The following is a 22728-nucleotide window of genomic DNA, read 5'->3' as shown; positions in this document are numbered from 1 at the left end:
GTTTTACTATGACTTCCTTTTTTTGCTCTATACTGTTTTGGGGATTCACCCAAAATGTAACTTAGTTTGTTTTTATAGTCATGACTCTATAGTATACCATTTTGTAGGTATTCTACAGTTGATTTCTCTTTTCCTCGTTTTACAGACATTAGGGTTGTTTCAAGATTCTTGCTGTTCCTGAAAGATTACTACCACTATGAACTTCTTACATGTAAGAAATACATAGTGCAAGTGTCTATAAACATAAAAGTGGAATTGTTGGATCATAGGGTGGTAGCATAAGACATGGAGAAGACAATGGCACCCCACTCCAGTACTCTTGCCTGGAAAATCCCATGGACAGAGGAGCCTGGTAGGCTGCAGTCCATGGGGTCGCTAAGAGTCAGACAGGACTAAGCGACTTCCCTTTCACTTTTCACTTTCATGCACTGGAGAAGGAAATGGCAACCCACTCCAGTGTTCTTGCCTGGAGAATCCCAAGGACAGGGGAGCCTGGTGGGCTGCCGTCTATGGGGTCGCACAGAGTCGGACACGGCTGAAACGTGTCCGACTGAAACAGCAGCAGCATAAGACATAGAGGTGTGTGTGTGTGTGTGTGTGTGTGTGTGTGTGTGTGTGTGTGCGCGCACGTGTGCGCGGCCACTCAATCATGTTTGACTTTGCGAACCCATGGACTGTAGCCCACTAGAATTTTCTAGGCAAGAATATTGGAGTGGGTTGCTGTTTCCTACTCCAAGGGATTTACCTACCCAGGGATTGAACCCAGGTCTCTTGCATCGGCAGGCAGATTCTTCAGCAGTGTGCCACCTGGGTAGCACTGTAGCATAGTAAGTAGTGCCAGGTTGTTTGCTAGAGTGAACATACCAGTTTGTATTCGCATCAGTAGTGCCTGCTGCTGTCTGTCCTTATCAGCACTTAATATTTTCAGACTTTAAGTTACTTGCCAACCATATGGATATGTGTTAAAGCAATTTTAGATTGTTTCAAAGGGTGAGAATCATATCTTTTGTTAGCTGAATTGTGAGTTTAATTTTGATAATGACTGAACATTTTGGTAATTTTTTTTGTGATAGCCTTTGGATGGTTAACTAATATGAAGTTGCAACTATAGTATAAAATCCATTTGTGTTAAGTGATTATAAATATCTCATTTAAAATAAAAAACCTGTGTTCAGTTTAAGATATTTGAAATCCCAAAGATGCCATCATACAGTAAAAGTTGTAGTTATGTAATATTATCTGACTTTTAAATGTGTGATAAGAGACCATTTGAGATTGCCCAAGCTTAGGGTTTCCTCAAACAATGATTTGGTAATTTATAGAGATAATTTAGTAACTTTTAGAAATACAAGCCATTTGGACAAATATTTCAGAATCATCTGGAGCTTATCAACACACACATGTGCATCCACATACACTCTACATGTTGTCCCCTCCTTCTAAAAGTCTGCAGTCTCAGAAGATCTACTCCTTTTCCTGTTTCTGTCCCCTCTTCCACTCTAATCCATCCACAGTTGAGAAGTATTGCAGTAACCATAGCCATGTTGCTACTGTTACTGGTAGATAGGAATGTGGTCTGGGCAGACAGGTAAATTACATTTGTTTGTGCTAGACACTGTGAGGCTCTACTTTTCATTTAATTTTCAAAATTACTCCCAAAAGACATAAAAGACATACAGAGATAAGGAAGCAGAAGCTCTGAGAGAAGTAATTTGGCCAAAGTCACAAACTAGTGACATGACTGGGATTTGGGCCCAAATCTTTGTGGCTTTGACATCAGTGCGCTGTTCATGAAACCATAAAGCTTCACTCCCTGCCCCCTCACCACCAAGAAAAAAAAAAGATTAAAAATAGTCTTGTAAATTGTAAAATACTATACTTAAATATTTTTTTTATTAAGATTCAAGTTGTTATTTTAAGAAGAAAAGAGCTCTGAATAATATGTTGACTTATCAATAACTTTTTCACCATAAAAGCATATATACTGATAGTGTGGAGAAATGACAAAAAGCCTCATCAGCCTTATTTTTGACTCTGCATTTTGGTTGGAGAGAAAATTGTGCTAGTTGCCCTACACTGAGGGATAGTGGAAACATGCACTGCCAAGGTGATCTTTTCCAGTTTTAAACATCCCTAATTTTAACATTCTTTAAATTCGGTTGTAAACTCTCATTCTCTTGTTTTTGTTTCTGTGAGTCTTTGTCCTCTTCCTTTCCAATGTCTAGTTAGAAGTTTCCCTTTCTTTCTGTACTTTTTCCTTACGAGGAAGAGTGTATTTTTTTTAAGTGTTGTTGGTTTTATTTAAAGAAGTTTGGAATATGAAGAATGAGGGAGGACCACAGTCTTCAAGAGAGTAGCAATCAGTCCTGGCGAGGACGCAGCAAGGGAATGGGGGTAAAAATGCTGCTTTTTTTGGGCTGGAAAATTCCATTGAGTTGGCAGTTAACAGTATTTGCTCAGAGAACCGCTGCCTGAGGTATTCATAGTGTTTTTTCTTTTGTAGGGAGGATTCTTTAGGCTTCTTGAGTGCTCCTGGGGCTAAGAGTGCTTGAGCAGCCATTGCTGGAACAGTGCCTGTACACTGTTAGTTCCTTCACAGGGTGGCAGCAGAAAGCTGAGTGAAGGAGTCCAGAAGTTAGTGGAGGAGGGTTTGAGACATTTGTGGTAAAGATAATATGAAAAAGGAAATGTATAGGCAGAGTTACAGAATTTATCAGCTTAGGGCTTCCCTGGTGCCTCAGCTGGTGAAGAATCCGCCTGCAGCGCAGTAGACCCCGGTTCAATCCCTCAGTCGGGAAGATATCCTGGAGGAGGGCACGGCAACCCCCTCCTGTATTCTTGCCTGGAGAGCCCCCGAGGATAGAGGAGCCTGGCGGGCCACAGTCATGGGGTTGCAAAGAGTCGACACGACTGAGCGACTAAGCACACACAGCACAGGAGATTATTAAATAATTCTCAAGAATTGCTTTCCTCACTTTCTACTTCAGCAGCTCTCAGTTATTTTTTGAAGGCAACTCATGGTGCAGAATGCGTTTTAAATCATAGTCAGTACACATGTACTTGTATACATAGGCATTGTTTCAATTCAGTCATGGCCCACTCTGACCCCAGGGACTTTAGCCCACCAGGCCTCTGTGACCATGGGATTTCCCAGACAAGAGTACTGGAGTGGGTTGCCATTCCCTTCTACAAGGGACCATCCAATCCAGGAATTGGACCTGTGTCTCCTGCATTGCACGTGGATTCTTTATGCTGAACCACCAGCCCCCTATTTACCATGGGAATAAGATATTTGCATTTATTATCTACTTTTTATTAAAAAAATTTTTTTTGATGTGGACTGTTTTTGAAGTCTTTACTGAATTTGTTACAGTATTACTTGTTTTTTTTTTTTTTTTTGGCCACAAAGCCTGTAGGATCTTAGCCTCCTGACCAGGGATTGAATCTGTGCCAGCTGCATTGAAAGGCGAATTCTTAAGTACTGGTCCACTAGGGAAGCCCCTGCATTTATTATCTTAACTGACTCTATTTTTAGCTGATTTTTTTCTGTTATAGTTTATGCTTTCTTATTTTGGTTTCTGTTTTTGGATTTTCCTTTGTGGACCATAGTTTCTTTTGTTTTATCCTCTATAATTTTGAAGGCATGTCTTTTTTTTTTCTTCCTCAAGACATAATTGAGACAGATTATTTATGTAAATGTAATGCCATTAAATTTTTGAAGTAATTTATAGAAAGGATCTCAAATTTATAACCAAGTACAGTACAAAGAATTGTTTCCCTTGAAATATTTGAGAATAAACTGCTGTTTATCTCATCCTCAGAACATTTAGTATATATTTCAAGGGCAAAAAAGGACATTTGATATAATCACAGAGCTGCTATCAAAAGCATTGATAAATTATTATCTAATCCTCAGACTTCATGTAAGGTTTGCCAGTTGTACCAACAGTGTTCTTCAGAACAAAATAATTCAGCCCAGACTCAAGTATTACATTTAGTTGCATTGTCTCTTTAGTCTCCTCCAATCTGAAAGTGTTTCTTGGTCTTTGCTTTCATGACTTTGACCCGTTTGTATATTCAGTTCAGTTCAGTTCAGTCGCTCAGTCAGGTCCTACTCTTTGCGACCCCATGAATCGCAGCATGCCAGGCTCCCTGTCCATCACCAACTCCCGGAGTTCACTCAGACTCACGTCTTTCGAGTCAGTGATGCCATCCAGCCATCTCATCCTCTGTCGTCCCCTTTCCCTCCTGCTCCCAATCCCTCCCAGCATCAGAGTCTTTTCCTGTGAGTCAACTCTTTGCCTGAGGTGGCCAAAGTACTGGAGTTTCAGCTTTAGCATCATTCCTTCCAAAGAACACCCAGGGCTGATCTTTAGAATGGACTGGTTGGATCTCCTTGCAGTCCAAGGGACTCTCAAAAGCCTTCTCCATCACCACAGTTCAAAAGCATCAATTCTTTGGCGCTCAGCCTTCTTCACAGTCCAACTCTCACATCCATACATGACCACTGGAAAAACCATAGCCTTGACTAGATGGACCTTTGTTGGCAAAATAATGTCTCTGCTTTTGAATATGCTATCTAGGTTGGTCATAACTTTTCTTCCAAGGAGTAAGCGTCTTTTAATTTCATGGCTGCAGTCACCATCTGCAGTGATTTTGGAGCCCAAAAAAATAAAGTCTGACTCTGTTGCTAGTTTCCCCATCTATTTCCCAAGAAGTGATGGGACCAGATGCCATGATCTTCGTTTTCTGAATGTTGAGCTTTAAGCCAGCTTTTTCAGTCTCCTCTTTCACTTTCATCAAGAGGCTTTTTAGTTCCTCTTCACTTTCTGCCGTAAGGGTGGTGTCATCTGCATATCTGAGGTGATTGATATTTCTCCTGGAAATCTTGATTCCAGCTTGTGCTTCTTCCAGCCCAGCATTTCTCATCATGTACTCTGCATAGAAGTTAAATAAGCAGGGTGACAATATACAACCTTGACGTACTCCTTTCCCTATTTGGAACCAGTCTATTGTTCCATGTCCAGTTCTAACTGTCACTTCCTGACCGGCATACAGATTTCTCAAGAGGCAGGTCAGGTGGTCTGGTATTCCCATCTCTTTCAGAATTTTCCACAGTTTATTGTGATCCACACAGTGAAAGGCTTTGGCATAGTCAATAAAGCAGAAATAGATGTCTTTCTGGAACTCTCTTGCTTTTTTGATGATCCAGTGGATGTTGGCAATTTGATCTCTGGTTCCTCTGCCTTTTCTAAAACCAGCTTGAACATCTGGGAGTTCACGGTTCATGTATTGCTGAAGCCTGGCTTGCAGAATTTTGAGCATTACTTTACTAGCGTGTGAGATGAGTGCAATTGTGCGGTAGTTTGAGCATTCTTTGGCATTGCCTTTCTTTGGGATTGGAATGAAGACTGACCTTTTGTATATTAGCAACCAGTTATTTTTGTAGAATGCCCTTCACTTTGGGTTTGCCTGATGTTTTCTAGTGGTTAAATTCAGGTTATGCTTCTTTGGCAGAAATTGCCACTAACGTGATGCTGTGTTCCTCTAATTGCTTCTTACCAGTTTGCACATGATTCAGGTTTGATCACTTTCTCTGCTAGTCTTCTCCAGTATAAAGTTTCTCTTTTCCTCTTTGTGATTAACGTTTTGGGGATACACTTTTTTTTTCCTTTCTGTTTTATTGAGGTCTAATTGGCATACACAACTATATGTGTTTAAGGCATACAGTATAGTGATTGGACTTACATTCATCATGAAATGAACGTCCATCATCTCATATAGATACAATATTAAGAAATAGAAAAAATACATTTTTTTCTTGTGACGAGAATGCTTAAGGTTTACTTTCTTAGCAATTCTCGTAAATAACATACATCAGTGTTAATTTATCATGTTGTACATTATATCCCTAGTACTCTTTATAACTTTGTACCTTTTAATTCTTTCATCCAGTTTCTTTTTTCCCCATCCCCTGCCTCTGGTAACTACAGATCTTATCTCATTTTGTGAAGACATACTTTGAAACTAGAAAAATACTTTGTTCCTCATCAAAATCTCTATTTACTTGTCTGTTTCATTATGGACTTGTGGGTTTTATTTTTTAAACTTTATTAAGATATGATTTATATATCATAAAATTCCCTCTGTATGTATATAAATTCAGTAATTTGTAGTAAGAGCTTCACTGGTACCTCAGATGTAAAGAATCTTCCTGTATTGCAGAAGACCTGGGTTTGATCCCTGGGTCAGGAAGATCCTCTGGAGAAGGAAATGGCAACCACTCTAGTATTCTTGCCTGGAGAATTGCATGGACAAAGGAGCCTGGCCAACTACAATCCATGGGGGTCTCAGATTTGCAGAATTGCACTACCATCACTACAACCCAGTTTTTGAACTTTTCTGATTTTTTTTAAAATTACTGAATAGCATTCAGTTGTATGGATGTATCACTTTTTGTTTATTCACCATTTGATGCAAGTTGGGGTTATTTTCAGCTTTCATATTATGAATATTGTTGCTGTGATGAGTATTCATTCACGTTCAAGTCTTTGTGTGGATGTATGTTTACATTTCTCTTGAGTTAAATTTGTAGCAGTATAATTGCTGGGTTATATGGTAAGTTTTATCTTTTTGTTATAAGAAACTGCCACTGTTTTCCTGAGTGTCTGTACCATTTAACATTACCAAGAGCAATTATGAGGCTCACTTTTCTCCACATCCCTGCCAGTACTTGGCAGTGTCTGTCTTTCTGATTATAACCATTCTAGTGGATATGAAGTAGTTTTAATTTGCATTTTTTAAATGACTGATGGTGTTGAACATCTTTTCATGTGCTTATTTCTATTTGCATATCTTTTTTGGTGAAATTCTATTCAGGTCTTTTACTTATTAAAATTGGGTGGTTTAAGGTGCTTCCCACGTGGCTTAGCGGTAAAGAATCTGCCTGCCAGTGCAGGAGACGCAGGTTCTATCCCTGGGTTGGGAAGATCCAGTCATCTTGCCTGGAAGATTCCATCTACAGAGGAGCCTGGTGGACTGTAGTCCATGGGGTCACAGAGTCGTGCCGGGGTCCAGCCCCGGTGGATCCAGGGAATTCGAAGGGTGGACGACGTTGGCTTGGAAAGACTTGTTAATTTATTAATATAAGATTAGATTAAGAAACTATGGTGTAGTAGGAAGATTAAGTGGAGGAAGAGGGCTGAATAGCTTGGTTTACGCGGAAGACCAGTAAAATTCCAGACAAGGAATTTGCACCATCTACGTTGGGCCACTGGCGCCCGCTTGAATATCTAGGGGTGCCTCGCCTTAAGCTCCCTTTCGCACGGGTCTTAACAGCCAGGGCAAGTAAGTAGACCTGGCGAGCCTCCGCGCCCCAGGTGGAGATTCAGCCTGAAATTAAAGTAAAGAGCAGAGAGAGGGAAAGGGAGAGAAGAAGAGAGAGAGAGAGACATGGGGGGAGCCAGATTCCCAAGAAACCAGGCCGAGAGACTAGTTCGAGAAACTGGTCCGAGAAGCTGGTCCCATCCTTTATTGTTCAGAAGGCCTTTTATACTTTTGATAAAATATGGAGATCAATGGGTAACACAAAATTATGTAGCGTTCGCAGCCCAGACTCTTTCTATACATCATTTTGTATACAAAAGGTCTCTGGTGATTTACAGTATCTTCTGGCCGAGAGGCTTGTTAACACTTTTTGGCTCTCTTCCTTAATGAATGTTAATTTTGTTTCCCCTGAAGTGTTTTTCTTTAATCTACATCTCCTTAAAGCGCTAAAGTTATATCTCTATAGAACAAAGGTGCAGTGGGTTATAACAAAGAAGGTACTTAACTCAAAGATTTAATGTTGCTAATACAAGGTCTACTACTTGTTTTTCTATATACCAACTATATCTAAAAATAAAGGATATGAAAATTTAGCAGCAAGCATTGACTCAACAAATGAAACTTTTAATCAATCCTATTCTAATGACTGACTCCTCGGAAGCCCCTACATTCCTAGGATGTTTTAAGCTTCCTGTGCCTCCTGCGGTCAGGGGGCCTCAAACAATCACACGCGCAGTTGTACGAGTCCTGCAGGCAGGCTAGAAAGCCATCAGGGGTTTTTGGATTGAAACACTCTTTCAAATGCAGAAGACTAAAGCCCTGAATTGACTTTTTCCAGAAAATGTCAGAAGAGTGGAAAAGCAGAGCACAAAAACCGGCAGATTTTTGTTGGGGTACATGCTTAGGAATTTCCAGAGGGGTCCCTGAAGTCTGAGCACGCCTTGCGTATGTCAGCTTCCTTCCTCATGACCTTGTCACGGGCGGGATTCCTCACACTGGCTCCCGGCAGAGTCGGACACGACTGAGCACATAGGCACATGTTGTTCAGTTATTCTGGATTTTTTTTTTGAATCAAATAATGAGATTTGCAGATACTTCCCCTGGGCCATGGCTTTTTACTTTCTCTTAATGATACCTTTGAAAGTTTAGCAATAGTTTTTAATTGTGATGAAGACTAGGAGATCAGGTTTTTGTTTTCCTTTTATAGATTGTGCTTATCTAAGAACGCTTTGCTTATCCCAGGATCATGTTTTGTTGTTTTTTTTTTGTCTTTTTTTTTGAAATTACCCCAGATGGCTTATGGGATCTTAGTTCTCTGACCAGGGATGGAACCTGGGTCCTTGGTGGTGAAAGTATATGAATCCTAACCACTGGATTGCCAGGGAATTCCCCAGGTTTCGAGTTTACATCTGAGAATGTAAACTGTTTTGAGTTAATTTCTGTGTACAATGTGAGTAAAGGGTCTAGTTTTAGGGTTTTTTCCTTGGTCTGTGGCTACTCAGTTGCCTCTGCACTATATGTTGAAAAGACTCTCCCTGTCAAATTGCCTTGGTGTGTTTATTAAAATCACTTGACCTTAAATGTAAGGGTTTATTTCTAGATTCTCAATTCTGTTCCATTGATCCATTGATGTCTATGTCTATCCTGCCAGTGCCCCCACTGTCCTTATTAGTTTAGCTTTTTAATAAATTTTGAAACGAGATAGTATAGATCCTGCAACTTGTTATTTTTCAAAACTATTTTGGCTATTCTAGGTCCTTTGTATTTCCATATAAATTGTAGGAACAGAGCATCAATTTCTACAAACAACAACAACAACACAAAAATCCCTTCTGGATAAAGTTATCTTTAAAGGAACAGTGTGTTAGTATTTTTATAATATTTCAAGCATTCTATATCCATGATGCTCTTTTGTCATTTGGACTTTATATTATTGTGAAATCTAGGGGAAATCTGGTCTTTATTCTTTGGTAGTGATTGTGCTTTTTGTTTTCCTGCCTTAATTTTTTAGCATTTTTTTCCTTTATGCTGAAGATGTTTAATTTTCTAATTCATTATACATGGACCACATGCCTTTCAATTTGGAGCTGTGGAAATATTTTTCAATCCAGAAAGAGTTTTTCTTGGTTTCTTTTTTATTATACTGGTGATTATTATTTCTGTTCTGTTTCTTCTGATTTCTTTTTTAAGAACTATTATTTAAGCATTGGTTCTTCATTTTCCTTTTTTAAAAAATCATCTTTCATCATTTTCACTTTTCTGGATGGTGAGAATTCCTCAAGCAAACTCAACCACTGAACTCTGCACTTTGAACCGCTGAACTCAAGCACTTTGTTTCAGTTATCTTCCCACTCCTAATGACTGGCACTGTAGATACTCAGTAATCATTCAGTTACTGAATTAATAGTTTCTTATCATTCTTTTTATCACTGTTACCTGTCTTATGCTTGCTTTTACTGTTTCACTGTTTGCACCATCATTTGTTCATTTGTGGCTGCACTGGATTTTCATTGCGGTCATGGACTTTCTTCTAGTTGTGACAAGGGGGTGCTGTTCCCTTCTTGTGGTTTTCAGGCTTCTCATTGCCGTGGCTTCTCTTGTTGCAGAGCACAGGCTCGAGGGCACATGGGTTTCGGTAGTTGCAGTTTGAGGGCTCTATAGCGCGGGCTCCGTAGCTGTGGCACACAGGCCTAGTTGCCCCGCAGCACGTAGAATCTTCTCGGACCAAGGATTGAACCTGTGTCCTCTGCATTGGCAGATGGATTCTTATCCACTGAACCTCCAGGGAAGTCCTTGCAGTATTTTAAAACTTATAGTAGATTGATTTGGGGGCTTGCCTGGTGGCTTAGATGGTAAAGAATCTGCCTGCGATGCAGGAGACCTAGGTTTGATCTCTGGGTTGGGAAGTTCATTGGAGAAAGGAATGACAACCCACTGCAGTGTTCTTGCCTGGAATATCCCATGGACAGTGGAGCCTGGGGGGCTGTAGTCCATAGGTTCACAGAATTGGGCATGACTGAAGTGACTTGGCACACACACACACAGATTGATTTTTGCTCATTGACTTGGAAATAAAAAATTTCATCAGCCTTTTAAATATGTCCATCTTTTATATTTATTTGGTCTTAAGTCAGGTAGGAAGTAGTGATTCACCTATCAGGCATCTACATTTGGGATGTTATTCTTTGAATATAAGTATAGGATACAAGTGTAGCATCATTCTTTAATGATGTTCTTTACTCTGATGAGAAGTCTACTTTTAATTCATCTAAAGCATTGTGTTTCACCAATACAACATTGTAAATCAACTGTACTTCAATTTAAAAGTAAATACATAAAATATTCTCTCTCTCTTTAAAACACACTCCTAGTCTCATCTTCCAGTCATCAAGTTTATCCATTTCTAAATCTTTTGAATGTGTCCTTTCAACGTGAGTTATGCTATTCTTGGCACTGTTTGTACTTTAATATGACAGTGTTAGCAATTTTATACCATCTGCCAATCCCTGCTGGTATTTTTGTGTGCCAGTCTTTAGTTTTTATGATAGTTGATTGTATACTTTTATTTTTCCCTTCTGTGTAATTGTTTGGATGGCGTAATGGGGTAAATTTATGATTCATGTGCACTATCTTTTTGGTTGGAAATAATTTATCAGTTTTTGATTCTAGAATTGAGAGAATTTTTCAGTGACGTACATGGTGATAAATCAGTGCTTGGCTGTGGGCCAAAATTTTTTATATGTATAATCTCAGTGAGGGGTCATAATCCTGATGTTGAGTGGTTTATGCTTATGTAATTTCTGGAGCTTTCTTTTAGTTGAATGATTTTTCTCTATCTTATTTTCTCTTTTAATACATGAACATAAAACTTGCAGTTTATAAAATTGTCTTGTTTGGCAACAGAGTAGTTTTGTTTTGGGTTCATTTTTAGTTCTCTATCCTTTATTTTCTTTTAGCATTTTTACCTCTTCCATTATTCTTCAGCGTTTTGGGGGTACTTTCTAAGCATGTCATCTTGATTCATCGCTGATTTAATTTTGTGTATTGTCACATAGCTTATTCTGTCTTCATAGCACACAGATTTAATTCCTGTGTAAAGTATCATCATGGATTTTTATTGCATACCGCTTTTTCTTTTAACTTGCTGGTATATCCATCTTTTTACTTATATCTCTTCTTCACAAACCAGCCCCAACTGTAATGCAATACAGTGCTTTTTAATTAAAACCCACCTGTGAACTTTGAAAGTTCAGGGAGGAAAAAAAAGCAAGGGAACAAAAAGAAAAGCACAGCAGTTATCACGTGGCCTCACTGTGTCTTTATTGTTAAAACTTGGAGCTAGTTTGGGTGTATTCAAGACCCCTCTTCAGTGGCAAGACTTCCCTGGTGGCTCAGATGGTAAAGCGTCTGCCTACAATGCCGGAGACCCAGGTTTGATCCCTGGGTTGGGAAGATCCTCTGGAGAAGGAAATGGCAACCCACTCCAGTACTCTTGCATGGAAAATCCCGTGGATGGAGGAGCGTGGTAGGCTACAGACCATGGGGTCGCAAAGAGTTGGACAGGACTGAGCAACTTCACTTTCACTTTCTTTCTTCAGTGGCACAAAGAACCTGTAAACTACCAAGTGATGTTGTTTGGTACAGACCTGGGGATGATCTAGCAAGAAAAGAAAGAAGTTCCCTGTTCTTAAAACCTGCTGTTTCAGATAGACAGGGTCCTGTGTATAGTACAGGGAACTCTATTCATTATCCTGTAATAAACTATAATCACAAATAATATGAAAAAGAATATATATTAAAGAATATCTTTGCTGTATACTAGGAACTGAGACAGCATTGTAAATCAACTATACTTCAATAAAAAATGAATAAATCAATAAAAGCAATATTTATAAAAAAGAAAAACCTGCTATCTCACAGTGGAGCCTGTTAACCACTGCCAAAAAGTTTAGGCAAATTTATGATCAAATATGTGATGGCTCCTTCTTTTTAAAAATTAAGCTTCTTTTTTAAAACATTTAAAATTCAGCTTTAATTTTTAAAGCTGAAAATCTCACCTTTTGTCATATATCATTTTATATTTGATTTGACTGGTAAAATGATGTCAGTATTGAGGATCATTCGTCTTTGTAAACAGTGTTTTTAAATTTTTCCTTATGTATTTCTATATAGATTTATTCTTGGTCATTTAAGTGCTATGTATACTTTTTATTTTAATTTTTTCTCCTATAATCATGCCTACATTTTAATAATTAAATCTATGGCACTTGCTAGAATAGCTTCTGGAAAAATTTAATGTGCTACATACTGATAAAAAGAGGGACATCATTTGCTGATGTTGTTTAGCAACCACTAGTAATGCAAGAGATATAAAAAAAGTAACCTGAGATACGTACTAATAATGGATTTGATTATAATAGCTGGGTTTTTTTTTCAGTATCATTTAAAAAGTTTTTTGTTGTTCTGTTTCTATTCAGATGACAGAAAATAATTTTTCATTGAAGAAGATAGAAATCAGTGTTTCAGAAGCAGAAAAGCGAACTGGAAGAAATGCCATGAACATGCAGGAAACGTATACTGCTTACCTCATTGAAACAAGGTGAGTGATGAGAATTATGTCTGAGGTTAGAAAGGGCTTTGGTAGCTGTTGATACAAATTCTGTTGTATAATGGAATCATTTACAGGTCATTGTGTTTTAGTTTCTTTACTTTTTAACAGTGACTAGATTTTCTTTTACTCTGGGACTCTTAGTAGCTACATTTGAATGTATTTGTTTTGGAGGGAGAACGAAGGTTACTGGATGTTACTTGATGCTTGCTTCAGTGTCAGGTAACATCCAGATCCCATCCACATCACTGACCTGCCCATGCGGGAGACATGGGTTCGTCCCTGGTTTGGGAAGATCCCACGTGCCTCAGAGTAACTAAGCTCATGTGCCACAACTACCGAGTCTGTGCTCGAGAGTTCGGGAGCCATGACTTCTGAGCCCACGTGCCACAACTACTGAAGCCCGGCCCCTAGAGCCTGTGCTCCGCAGCAAGAGAAGCCGCCGTGCACCACAACTAGAGAAAGCCCACACAGCAGGGAGGACTCAGCACAGCCACAGATAAAGTTACTCATTTTAAAAACTCATCAGGAAAGTCTTTTACTTCATAAGGAAAAAGATAAATGAATGAAAAGCAAAGGATGTGTGTGTGTGTGTGCGGTCACGTCTGACTCTTTGTGACCTACCAGGCTTCTCTGTCCATGGGATTCCCAGGCAAGAATACTGGAGTGGGTTGCCATTTCCTTTCCCAGGGCCTCTTCCTGGCCACTTCCTGACCTAGGGATCGAACCCACATCTCTTGCGTCTCCTGCATTGGCAGGTGGATTGTTTACCGCTGTACCACCTGGGAATTTTGCTTATTATAAATAGTTTATATAAAGACTGTACCAACAAGTGCTTTTCTTTCTGTGAACTGAGAAGAAATGCTTTCAGTTAAAACAAATGGGGGGCTTCCCTGGTAGGCCATTGAGACCCACGCTTCCATTGCAAGCTGTGCGGGTTTGATCCCTGGTTGGGGAAATCAGATCCCACATGCTGTGCAGTGTGGCCAAAATGTAAAAAAATTAACAAAAAAGTATAGTCCATATTTTTATAGAAAAGTAGAGGGACTTGCCTGGTGGGTCAGGAAAGTATCCTGCCCGTGTACATACATGCATATGTATCAGAGATTTTTAAGTTAATTTAAAAAAAGTATGGTCCCATGAGAGGTTTTTTTTTTTTAAGTTAGCTATTTTAAAATATCATACTTCAGAAATTTGTATTGGCTCTAGCTTTTTAAGTAAATTCTTAAATTTAAAGCTAAAAAGGATATTTTTAGTATATGCCTGTTTCTTCATCCAGTTGAACAATGAAATTAGCTGTTGATTAGCTTTACTGCTAGAAGAACCTCTTGATTTCAATAATCTGGAATAATTTATGGCTGTTTACTCTTTATTTATTATAGTTGTTTACTCTTGACTTTGAAATGAATAGAAAATTATAATTCAAAGGTTGGAGTTAGAAGCGACCATACATGAGTAATATAGCTAGCCTCTGGATAAATATATAAGTGGATCATCAGTAAATAATGTGGTACACAAAAGGATATTGAGTTGACTTTCACACTTACATTTCATTTATTTTAAAACAGTGATTCTTAAACTTTAAAATATATAGGAATCACTTGGAAAATTTGTTAAGCTACTGAATTTTGAGTGGAGTCCAGGAATTAATACATTTTTAGCTTAAGTTCCAAGTGTTTTTGAAGCAAATGAGCCATGGACTATAGTTTTATCTTTCAAATACAAAAGCTTTACATCTTAAGATAGTCAAATTTATCTTTTTTCTTTATGACTTGTGTTTTCCCTGTCTTAAATTCTTGCCTATCCCATGTCATATACACGTCCACTTTGAGAAATACTGTTTATAAATAGATTATTTTGTCAGTACTATAACTGACCTTCAGCAACCACAGAACCCTGGAATTTATTATTTTGGTCATGTAGAATTCTTGCTGTAATTCAGTGTTAGGCAGAGTATCTTGGACACTATGAATATTGTTGAGCCTTGACATTGACTAAAAGTTCAACTTTATCACATAGCTCATCTCTTCTCTGGACACAAGAAGAAAGTCAGTTTAGCAGTTGCCTGTTGTGTTACAGTTTAATAGATTAAGGATTAATAAGGCTAAGGTCATTGATTTTAGTTTTTCCAGAGATTTTTATGTTTTCCTGTTCATAAAGTGTGAACCCTTTTAAAACAGGTAAGAATATTATAAGTATTAATAGGTAAGAATGCCTCTTTGTCCTGGGAAGCTATATGGTGTTTTTACTTAATTCTTCTAATTTGTAAAGTAGGGCTAAAGATCCTAATACTTTGTCAAATTAAATGGTTTAAACAGTTAAATTTTATTTAAATATTGCATGTGAAACCACTTCAGTTCAGTTCAGTCGCTCAGTTGTGTCCAGCTCTTTGTGACCCCATGAATCGCAGCATGCCAGGCCTCCCTGTCCATCACTAACTCCTGGAGTTCACTCAGACTCACGTCTATCGAGTTGGTGATGCCATCCAGCCATCTCATTCTCAGTCGTCCCCTTCTCCTCCTGCCCCCAATCCCTCCCAGCATCAGAGTCTTTTCCAATGAGTCAACTCTTTGCATGAGGTGGCCAAAGTATTGGAGTTTCAGCTTTAGCATCATTCCTTCCAAAGAACACCCAGGGCTGAAGGTGTTCAGAATGGACTGGTTGGATCTCCTTGCAGTCCAAGAGACTCTCAAGAGTCTTCTCCAACACGACAGTTCAAAAGCATCAATTCTTCGGTGCTCAGCTTTTTTCACAGTCCAACTCTCACATCCTTAGATGACCACAGGAAAAACCATAGCCTTGACTAGACGGACCTTTGTTGACAAAGTAACCAACAAAGGTTGGTTGGTCTAGGTTAACCGGTCATAACTTTCCTTGCAAGGAGTAGCGTCTTTTAATTTCGTGACTGCAGTCACCATCTACAGTGATTTTGGAGCCCAAGAAAATAAAGCCTGACACTGTTGCAACTGTTTCCCCATCTATTTCCCATGAAGTGATGGGACCAGATGTCATGATCTTCGTTTTCTGAATGTTGAGCTTTAAGCCAACTTTTTCACTCTCTTTCAGTTTCATCAAGAGTTTTTTTAGTTCCTCTTTACTTTCTGCCATAAGGGTGGTGTCATCTGCATATCTGAGGTGATTGATATTTCTCCTGGAAATCTTGATTCCAGCTTGTGCTTCTTCCAGCCCAGCGTTTCTCATGATGTACTCTGCATACAAGTTAAATAAGCAGGGTGACAGTATACAGCCTTGACATACTCCTTTCCCTATTTGGAACCAGTCTGTTGTTCCATGTCCAGTTCGAACTGTTGCTTCCTTACCTGCATATAGGTTTCTCAAGAGGCAGGTCAGGTGGTCTGGCATTCCCATCTCTTTCAGAATTTTCCACAGTTGATTGTGATCCACACAGTCAAAGGCTTTGGCATAGTCAATAAAGCAGAAATAGATGTTTTTCTGGAACTCTCTTGCTTTTTCCATGATCCAGCAGATGTTGACAATTTGATCTCTGGTTCCTCTGCCTTTTCTAAAACCAGCTTGAACATCTGGGAGTTCACGGTTCACGTATTGCTGAAGCCTGGCTTGGAGAATTTTGAGTATTACTAGCGTGTAAGATGAGTGCAACTGTGTGGTAGTTTGAGCATTCTTTGGCATTGCCTTTCTTTGGGATTGGAATGAAAACTGACATTTTCTAGTCCTGTGGCCACTGCTGAGTTTCCCAAATTTGCTGACATATTGAGTGCAGCACTTTCACAGCATCATCTTTCAGGATTTGAAATAGCTCAACTGGAATTCCCATCACCTCCACTAGCTTTGTTTGAAGTGATGCTTTCTAAGGCCCACTTGACTTCACATTCCAGGATGTCTGCTCTAGGTGAGTGATCATACCATCATGATTATCTTGGTTATGAAGATCTTTTTTGTACAGTTCTTCTGTGTATTCTTGCTACCTGTTCTTAATATCTTCTGCTTCTGTTAGGTCCATACCATTTCTGTCCTTTATCAAGCCCGTCTTGGCATGAAATGTTTCCTTGGTATGTCTGATTTTCTTGAAGAGATCTCTAGTCTTTCCCATTCTGTTCTTTTCCTCTATTTCTTTGCATTGATCGCTGAGGAAGCCTTTCTTATCTCTTCTTGCTGTTCTTTGGAACTCTGCATTCAGATGCTTATATCTCTTATGTGTTATTAAATATTTGTTAAATGATTGGAAAAATGGGGTAGTTTTGTGGTTCAACAAAAGTCTTCTCTGTGCTTTTAGGTGACTTCCGCTAACTTCTTTTTGTGGCCTTTGAAATAAAACAAAGCGAAAACAAGTTGTAGCAGCTCTTCTAACAGCCTTTAGATGTACTGCCTATAGGCTATATTACCTACTTTTTAGCAAGATTTGGGCTTTGTTGGTAATGATTTTGAATAATTTGAATCTTGATATTAACCCAAGATATGTTTTTTTTAGCTGAAGTTGAAAATCTGAATTAGAAAAGTTTTAGTCAGCTAATGGTTAGGTCAACTCTAAAATGAATTATCATTTAATAATCCTCTATCTTGCCATTAAAGCCATTTGTATATTTTGAATTTCATATTATGTTTTCCTTGTTATTAATATACAGTGAATTAATGTAGCAAACTTAATATGTAAATAATAAAAACATTGAACATCTTGTGTTGAGCGTGGCATGGTGTACACATTTTCTCCAGACTTTATTCTGAGACTGATTTAGCCTCTCTGCCTTTATACTGTACATGTACAAATGCACATTTTGGTTATATGTATGTTTCTTGGAGGATTTGTAAGTTATTTTCAACTAGGAAATGAGAAGGTTCAGATAATGTTTATAAGACTGATGTTTTCTAATAGTCATTATGCTAGCAGAAATCATACATAGTCAAAATAATTTCAAATAGTCTTTTTATGATTTTACCCAGCTTTCCCCCAATTTGAACTTCTATATGGGTGACTCATGGCATTGCCTGCAGCTCTTTATATTAAATACAAGACTAAAACTGATTCGTTACTTCCCTTCTTGCCACTCTTTCAGAGTTAATTGACATTTTACTTTTGTGGATCTTTTCTGGTGCTTGGATGCATCTGGTTCGTTGATGATGTTAAATTGAGGGGTTCTTGGTGTCATGGTGTTTGGCATGAATGTTGTTCTCTCGTGGTGGCAGTTGTTCTTTCATTGTGGCAATTAAAAATACTTTTTTCTTTAATGAAACACTGGTTTCATTGAAGTCTGGTGAAGCCAGACTTTCACTATATTGTAAAGCCAGCCGTTATGTTAACTGAATTATTTTACATTGAGGCTTTTGTTGAGAAGAATATTCCTAATATGACTATTTCTCTCAAGTTCAAATAGGTTTTCTATAATGAAGTAAAGTGGTTAGGAGTGAGGGCTTGGAAATCAGACAGATCTGAGTGCTCTACCCACAAATCTTTGTGATTGAAGGAAAAGCATATACTGTGCCACTGCTTCCTCATCTGTGAAATGGGGACAGTAATCCCTGCTTCACCAGGTTTGTTGTAGGGATTAAATAATACATGAAAAGTTCTCAGTGCCTGGTTCATAGCCCTCCTGGTTCATAAGCATTCAGTAAATGGAGTTATCAGTTTTAAAGGAGGTTGTATGCATGCATTTGTATTTTTTAAAAAACACTAGAAATCTTATTCTGTCTTTTTCAGGTCAGTTGAACATAGTGATGGTCAGAGTGTCCTAACAGACTCACTGTGGAGGCGGTATAGTGAATTTGAGTTGTTGAGAAACTACCTTTTAGTTTACTATCCACATATTGTTGTGCCACCTCTACCAGAAAAAAGGGTAAGGAGTGAAATGGTGGTGTCCTTTAGAAGTCGTTAGCATTGAGACTATTCTTCATGATTGTTTTGTTTATCTAGGCAGAATTCGTTTGGCATAAACTCTCTGCTGACAACATGGACCCGGATTTTGTGGAAAGACGACGAATTGGTTTAGAAAATTTCCTCTTGAGAGTCGCTTCACATCCCATCCTTTGTAGAGACAAAATCTTCTATTTGTTTTTAACACAGGTATTTTTCTTTTATTTAGTCTTTTAAAAAATTTCATTTGACTTGGGATTTTAAAAATTTTAAATTGTGGACTGCTTCTTCTTAAGGATTCTCTTGGAGCCACCCTTTGTTAATTTATATGTATTTTCACGGTTTGTTTTGTTTTGAATTTCCAAAGTATTATATCATCCTTTTGGCTAACATTTTTATACTTAAAGATACTAAAGATGGTACTTTTTGGTATCACTTAAATGGTATCAAAGTTAGTCTTTAGTTTTTTGAATCCTGGATCTATAAAATTTTGGGGTTGTCTCTGGTAATCTTTTGGAATCTGGATTGTATGTGTAATTTTGCAGTGAAAACAATTCTTTTTTAACCCCTCTCTCCCATCTCCCATGAAAGAAGAACAGAACGATGGGTATTTTATTTGGGATATTACTTATGGGCTATTTTACAGTGATATCTAAAGTTATCTTTAATATTTAGGAAGGCAACTGGAAAGAGACTGTAAATGAAACTGGATTTCAGCTGAAGGTAAGGGTAATTGTATGAAATAATTTGTCATGTCTGTTTACACTTTCTAGCATAGTGCCATGCCTTAATGGGTACTTGCTATTTATTGAATGAGTGAATGTTGGAAATAGGCTTTACATCTAATAACACTGGTAAAGTTTTTAAAGAAACAATGCAGTTTATTTTTGATCGGTGTAATTTTTGTTAATAGTGAGACTATAATGGGCATATTTATGTATAAATTTAATTCTCTTGGGAAAGAACATTTTGAAGCAATAATTTAGGTATAAGCTATAGATTTTTCCCACAGGTATAGTCATATTATGCTTCTTATGGTTTTTTCTTCCCTCTGTCCTTATCACTGTCACTCTCAGTGGTGCCTGCGTAATTGCTTACTCTATTAGATAGAAAAGACACTTGTAAAGGGTTGAACTTGGGTTTTCCTATCTTAGTAGGCTAAAAGAGGAGCCATCAGTCATGCTTATTTTGTATACTGAGACATGGTGGCCAATTTTGAGTGGGCATAGGATTCATTTTGTATCAGTGATACAGGTTTAATTAGCTTTTGATTGCTCATCATATTGATCATTAGAATTAGTGTTTGGGAATGGAACTGTTACCTAAAAATTAAAGAGCGTGTCAGTCATAAGATGACTACCCTCACTCCGCTCTGCTCTCCCCTCCCTCTGGTTTCCGAAAGTAATTTAACACTGCAGATTTTAAAAAGTTTTCATCTCTTACATAAACAGAATAGGTAAGAAGAGAAAGTAATATAAATTGATAAACAGTTCATATGATATCACAATAACAGAAGTTCAATAGGTTTAGGCAGCAAGAACAGAATGTCTTTACAGTAATTTTAAGAACTAGAGATTTATGCATTGGCATATAGGTATTTTAATTTTAACACAAAAAGACAGGAGAAAACATTTTTTTCTGCACAGAAAATGTAATTAAGTGTCTAATTTTGTCATAAACCAATTTTAACTTACTGGTTCAACTTATGAGTTATCTGAAACTTCAGATAACATGAAAAAATTAGTATTTTCTTAGCTGTAACTCACTATGGTGCTCAAAAAGAGAATAATGGAATTTTAAAGATGATTTGAAATAACTCTGAACTTTAAAAAATTGTTTATATTTTGATAGAATTTTATGAGAACTAGTCCAGGATTTCTTAGGAGCTAATAATAAAGAAAAGAACAAACTAAAATATTGATTTTGGTGATGTCTCTTTATATAATAGAAAGATTTTAAACTTTTAAATTTTTAAAAGTTTCATTGATTTAGTCATTATTTTAGTAACTGGTTATCAGTTGTTTGTCCTTAGCGCAATTTTTGGGCGTAACTGGGTGGCCTTGAGAAAATTCATGAATTTCCCCATCCATTTAGACTATTCTGTCTACAGAGTGCTTTGAATCTTGTGTGTCGGTGCTACCTAAGTGTTTGGATATAATGTTTTATATTTAGGTAGCCTTATGGTAAAATCCTAGTTTCACTTTTGTAAAATCTTTGAAAGGTAATACTCTGTACACAGTATTAATAATTTGAAAAGTAGGAATTGAAATGGACTAGACATAAAATGTAGGAGAAAGCAATGGCATCCCACTCCAGTACTCTTGCCTGGAAAATCCCAGGGATGGAGGAGCCTGGTAGGCTGCAGTCCGTGAGGTCGCTAAGAGTCGGACACAACTGAGCGACTTCACTTTCACTTTCATGCATTGGAGAAGGCAATGGCAGCCCACTCCAGTGTTCTTGCCTGAAGAATCCCAGGGACCGGGGAGCCTGGTGGGCTGCCGTCTATGGGGTCGCACAGAGTCGGTCACGACTGAAGTGACTTAGCAGTAGCAACAGACATAAAATGTATAGGGAGAATTTGGAAACACTTGCAAGGCAACGGAACCTTTTGGACTAACACGTGCATGTATGTGCATGCAAGCATGTACGTGCATCTGTGTATATCTATATATATATATAGAGAGAGAAAGACTCACTTGGAGATTGTGTGTTTGGTAGTTATAACTAACCTGATGACAGTCAAAAGGTGGGATTTAGAACTAACTTCTGAGATGTTCAGATGGATGTGGCATAACTTACTACAGTGTTTCCAGATATACTTCGGTCCTCTCAGATGGTATCCAGTTCATTTTATTGTAGTTATCCAAACAGACTTGACTGTTTTTAGTCTGCAGCCTCCTAGAAAGTTTTAAAGGTCTAAAGGTGCATACTGCTAGAGTTAGGCATACCGTGACAATAGTGAGAGTTGACAGCTGAGCCTGCCGGTAAAGTATAACAGTGAGGTGAGAGTCAGACACTGCAGTACTGGGGTCTGGGGCATGGTGCCAAATCCCCACACACCTTTGTAGCCTCTCGGGCTTCATTGCATCACAGGTGGATTCAGTATTAGTTGTTTATAGTGGTTACTTTGAGGCTTCCAAAAAAGGTTGAATTGCTGGCTGAGTACTTATAATTCAGTGTTTTTTCTTCTTCTTCTTCTCCTTTTTAGCATGCAACTAGTTTTTTGATGTAAAAAAATTTTTTTAATTCAGTGTTTCTTCAAGTGTGGTCAGTTGGCTTCATGAGTCTCAGTTTGTTGGGATTGTTCAGAATACTGAATCCTAGAGTTCATTGTAGACGTACTGACTCCCATGGGCCTAAAGCTTGGCAAACATTGTTGTAAGATGACAGATAAGAATATTTTTAGGAAAATAATTTTAAAAGATTATCAAAATTGTTAAGAAAAAGTTTAGAACCAAAAGCAGCATTTTGTCTGAATATCATTAACATTAAATGTTTACTGTGTGCTTAAGCACTGTACTCTGATATAGTGTTCATGGTTTTTTTGCTGGCAGCTGCCTCAGTACTTTTGAGGTTAGTTCAGTATTATCCCAGCTTTTCAGGTCAGGAACTTGAGAAAGTAACTTAACCCACAGTCATATAGTTATAAGTGATAGAGGCTGAATTCAAGTCCAGGCCTTCTTAATTACCATCCTGTATTACTTATCTTTTCACTAGCTACTTATATAATTAATGTATATAAAGATGGTTGGTAAAGGAAACTATATTTCATTGAAAATGAGATTGTTCTGAGTCAGACTGGAGCTAATATAGTGTTATAGGTCAATTATGAAAGTGAAAGTGAAGTCACTCAGTTGTGTCCGACTCTGTGACCCCATGGACTGTAGCCTAGAGTATTATACTCAGCAGGATAATTGTAGAAATTTAGTTTTATAAAAGTCTGTGCTTTATTTATTTATTTTTTTGG

General features: G+C 38.0%; 1 protein-coding gene across 6 annotated transcripts in view; it reads left to right on the top strand.

Moving 5' to 3' along the window:
* The window catches only part of SNX4 (sorting nexin 4), a 56391-nt gene that overhangs the window by 1897 nt on the left and 31766 nt on the right, over positions 1-22728 (top strand). For 4 of the 6 annotated variants that reach the window (XM_069556329.1, XM_069556322.1, XM_069556327.1 and 1 more), the window contains exons 3-7: positions 146-211; positions 12804-12925; positions 18609-18744; positions 18822-18971; positions 19437-19484. In XM_069556329.1, the coding sequence (XP_069412430.1) occupies positions 197-211; positions 12804-12925; positions 18609-18744; positions 18822-18971; positions 19437-19484 (471 nt within the window). In that variant the 5' untranslated portion in view covers positions 146-196. The remainder of the gene's footprint in view (positions 1-145; positions 212-12803; positions 12926-18608; positions 18745-18821; positions 18972-19436; positions 19485-22728) is intronic. The other 2 variants (XM_069556316.1, XM_069556346.1) reach the window with 1 other exon arrangement.

The sequence above is a fragment of the Ovis canadensis genome, chromosome 1 (assembly GCF_042477335.2).
Source record: "Ovis canadensis isolate MfBH-ARS-UI-01 breed Bighorn chromosome 1, ARS-UI_OviCan_v2, whole genome shotgun sequence".
Classification (NCBI taxonomy): domain Eukaryota; kingdom Metazoa; phylum Chordata; class Mammalia; order Artiodactyla; family Bovidae; genus Ovis; species Ovis canadensis.
Note: the sequence above shows the minus strand (reverse complement) of the source record. Positions and strands in the feature narration are given on the sequence as shown.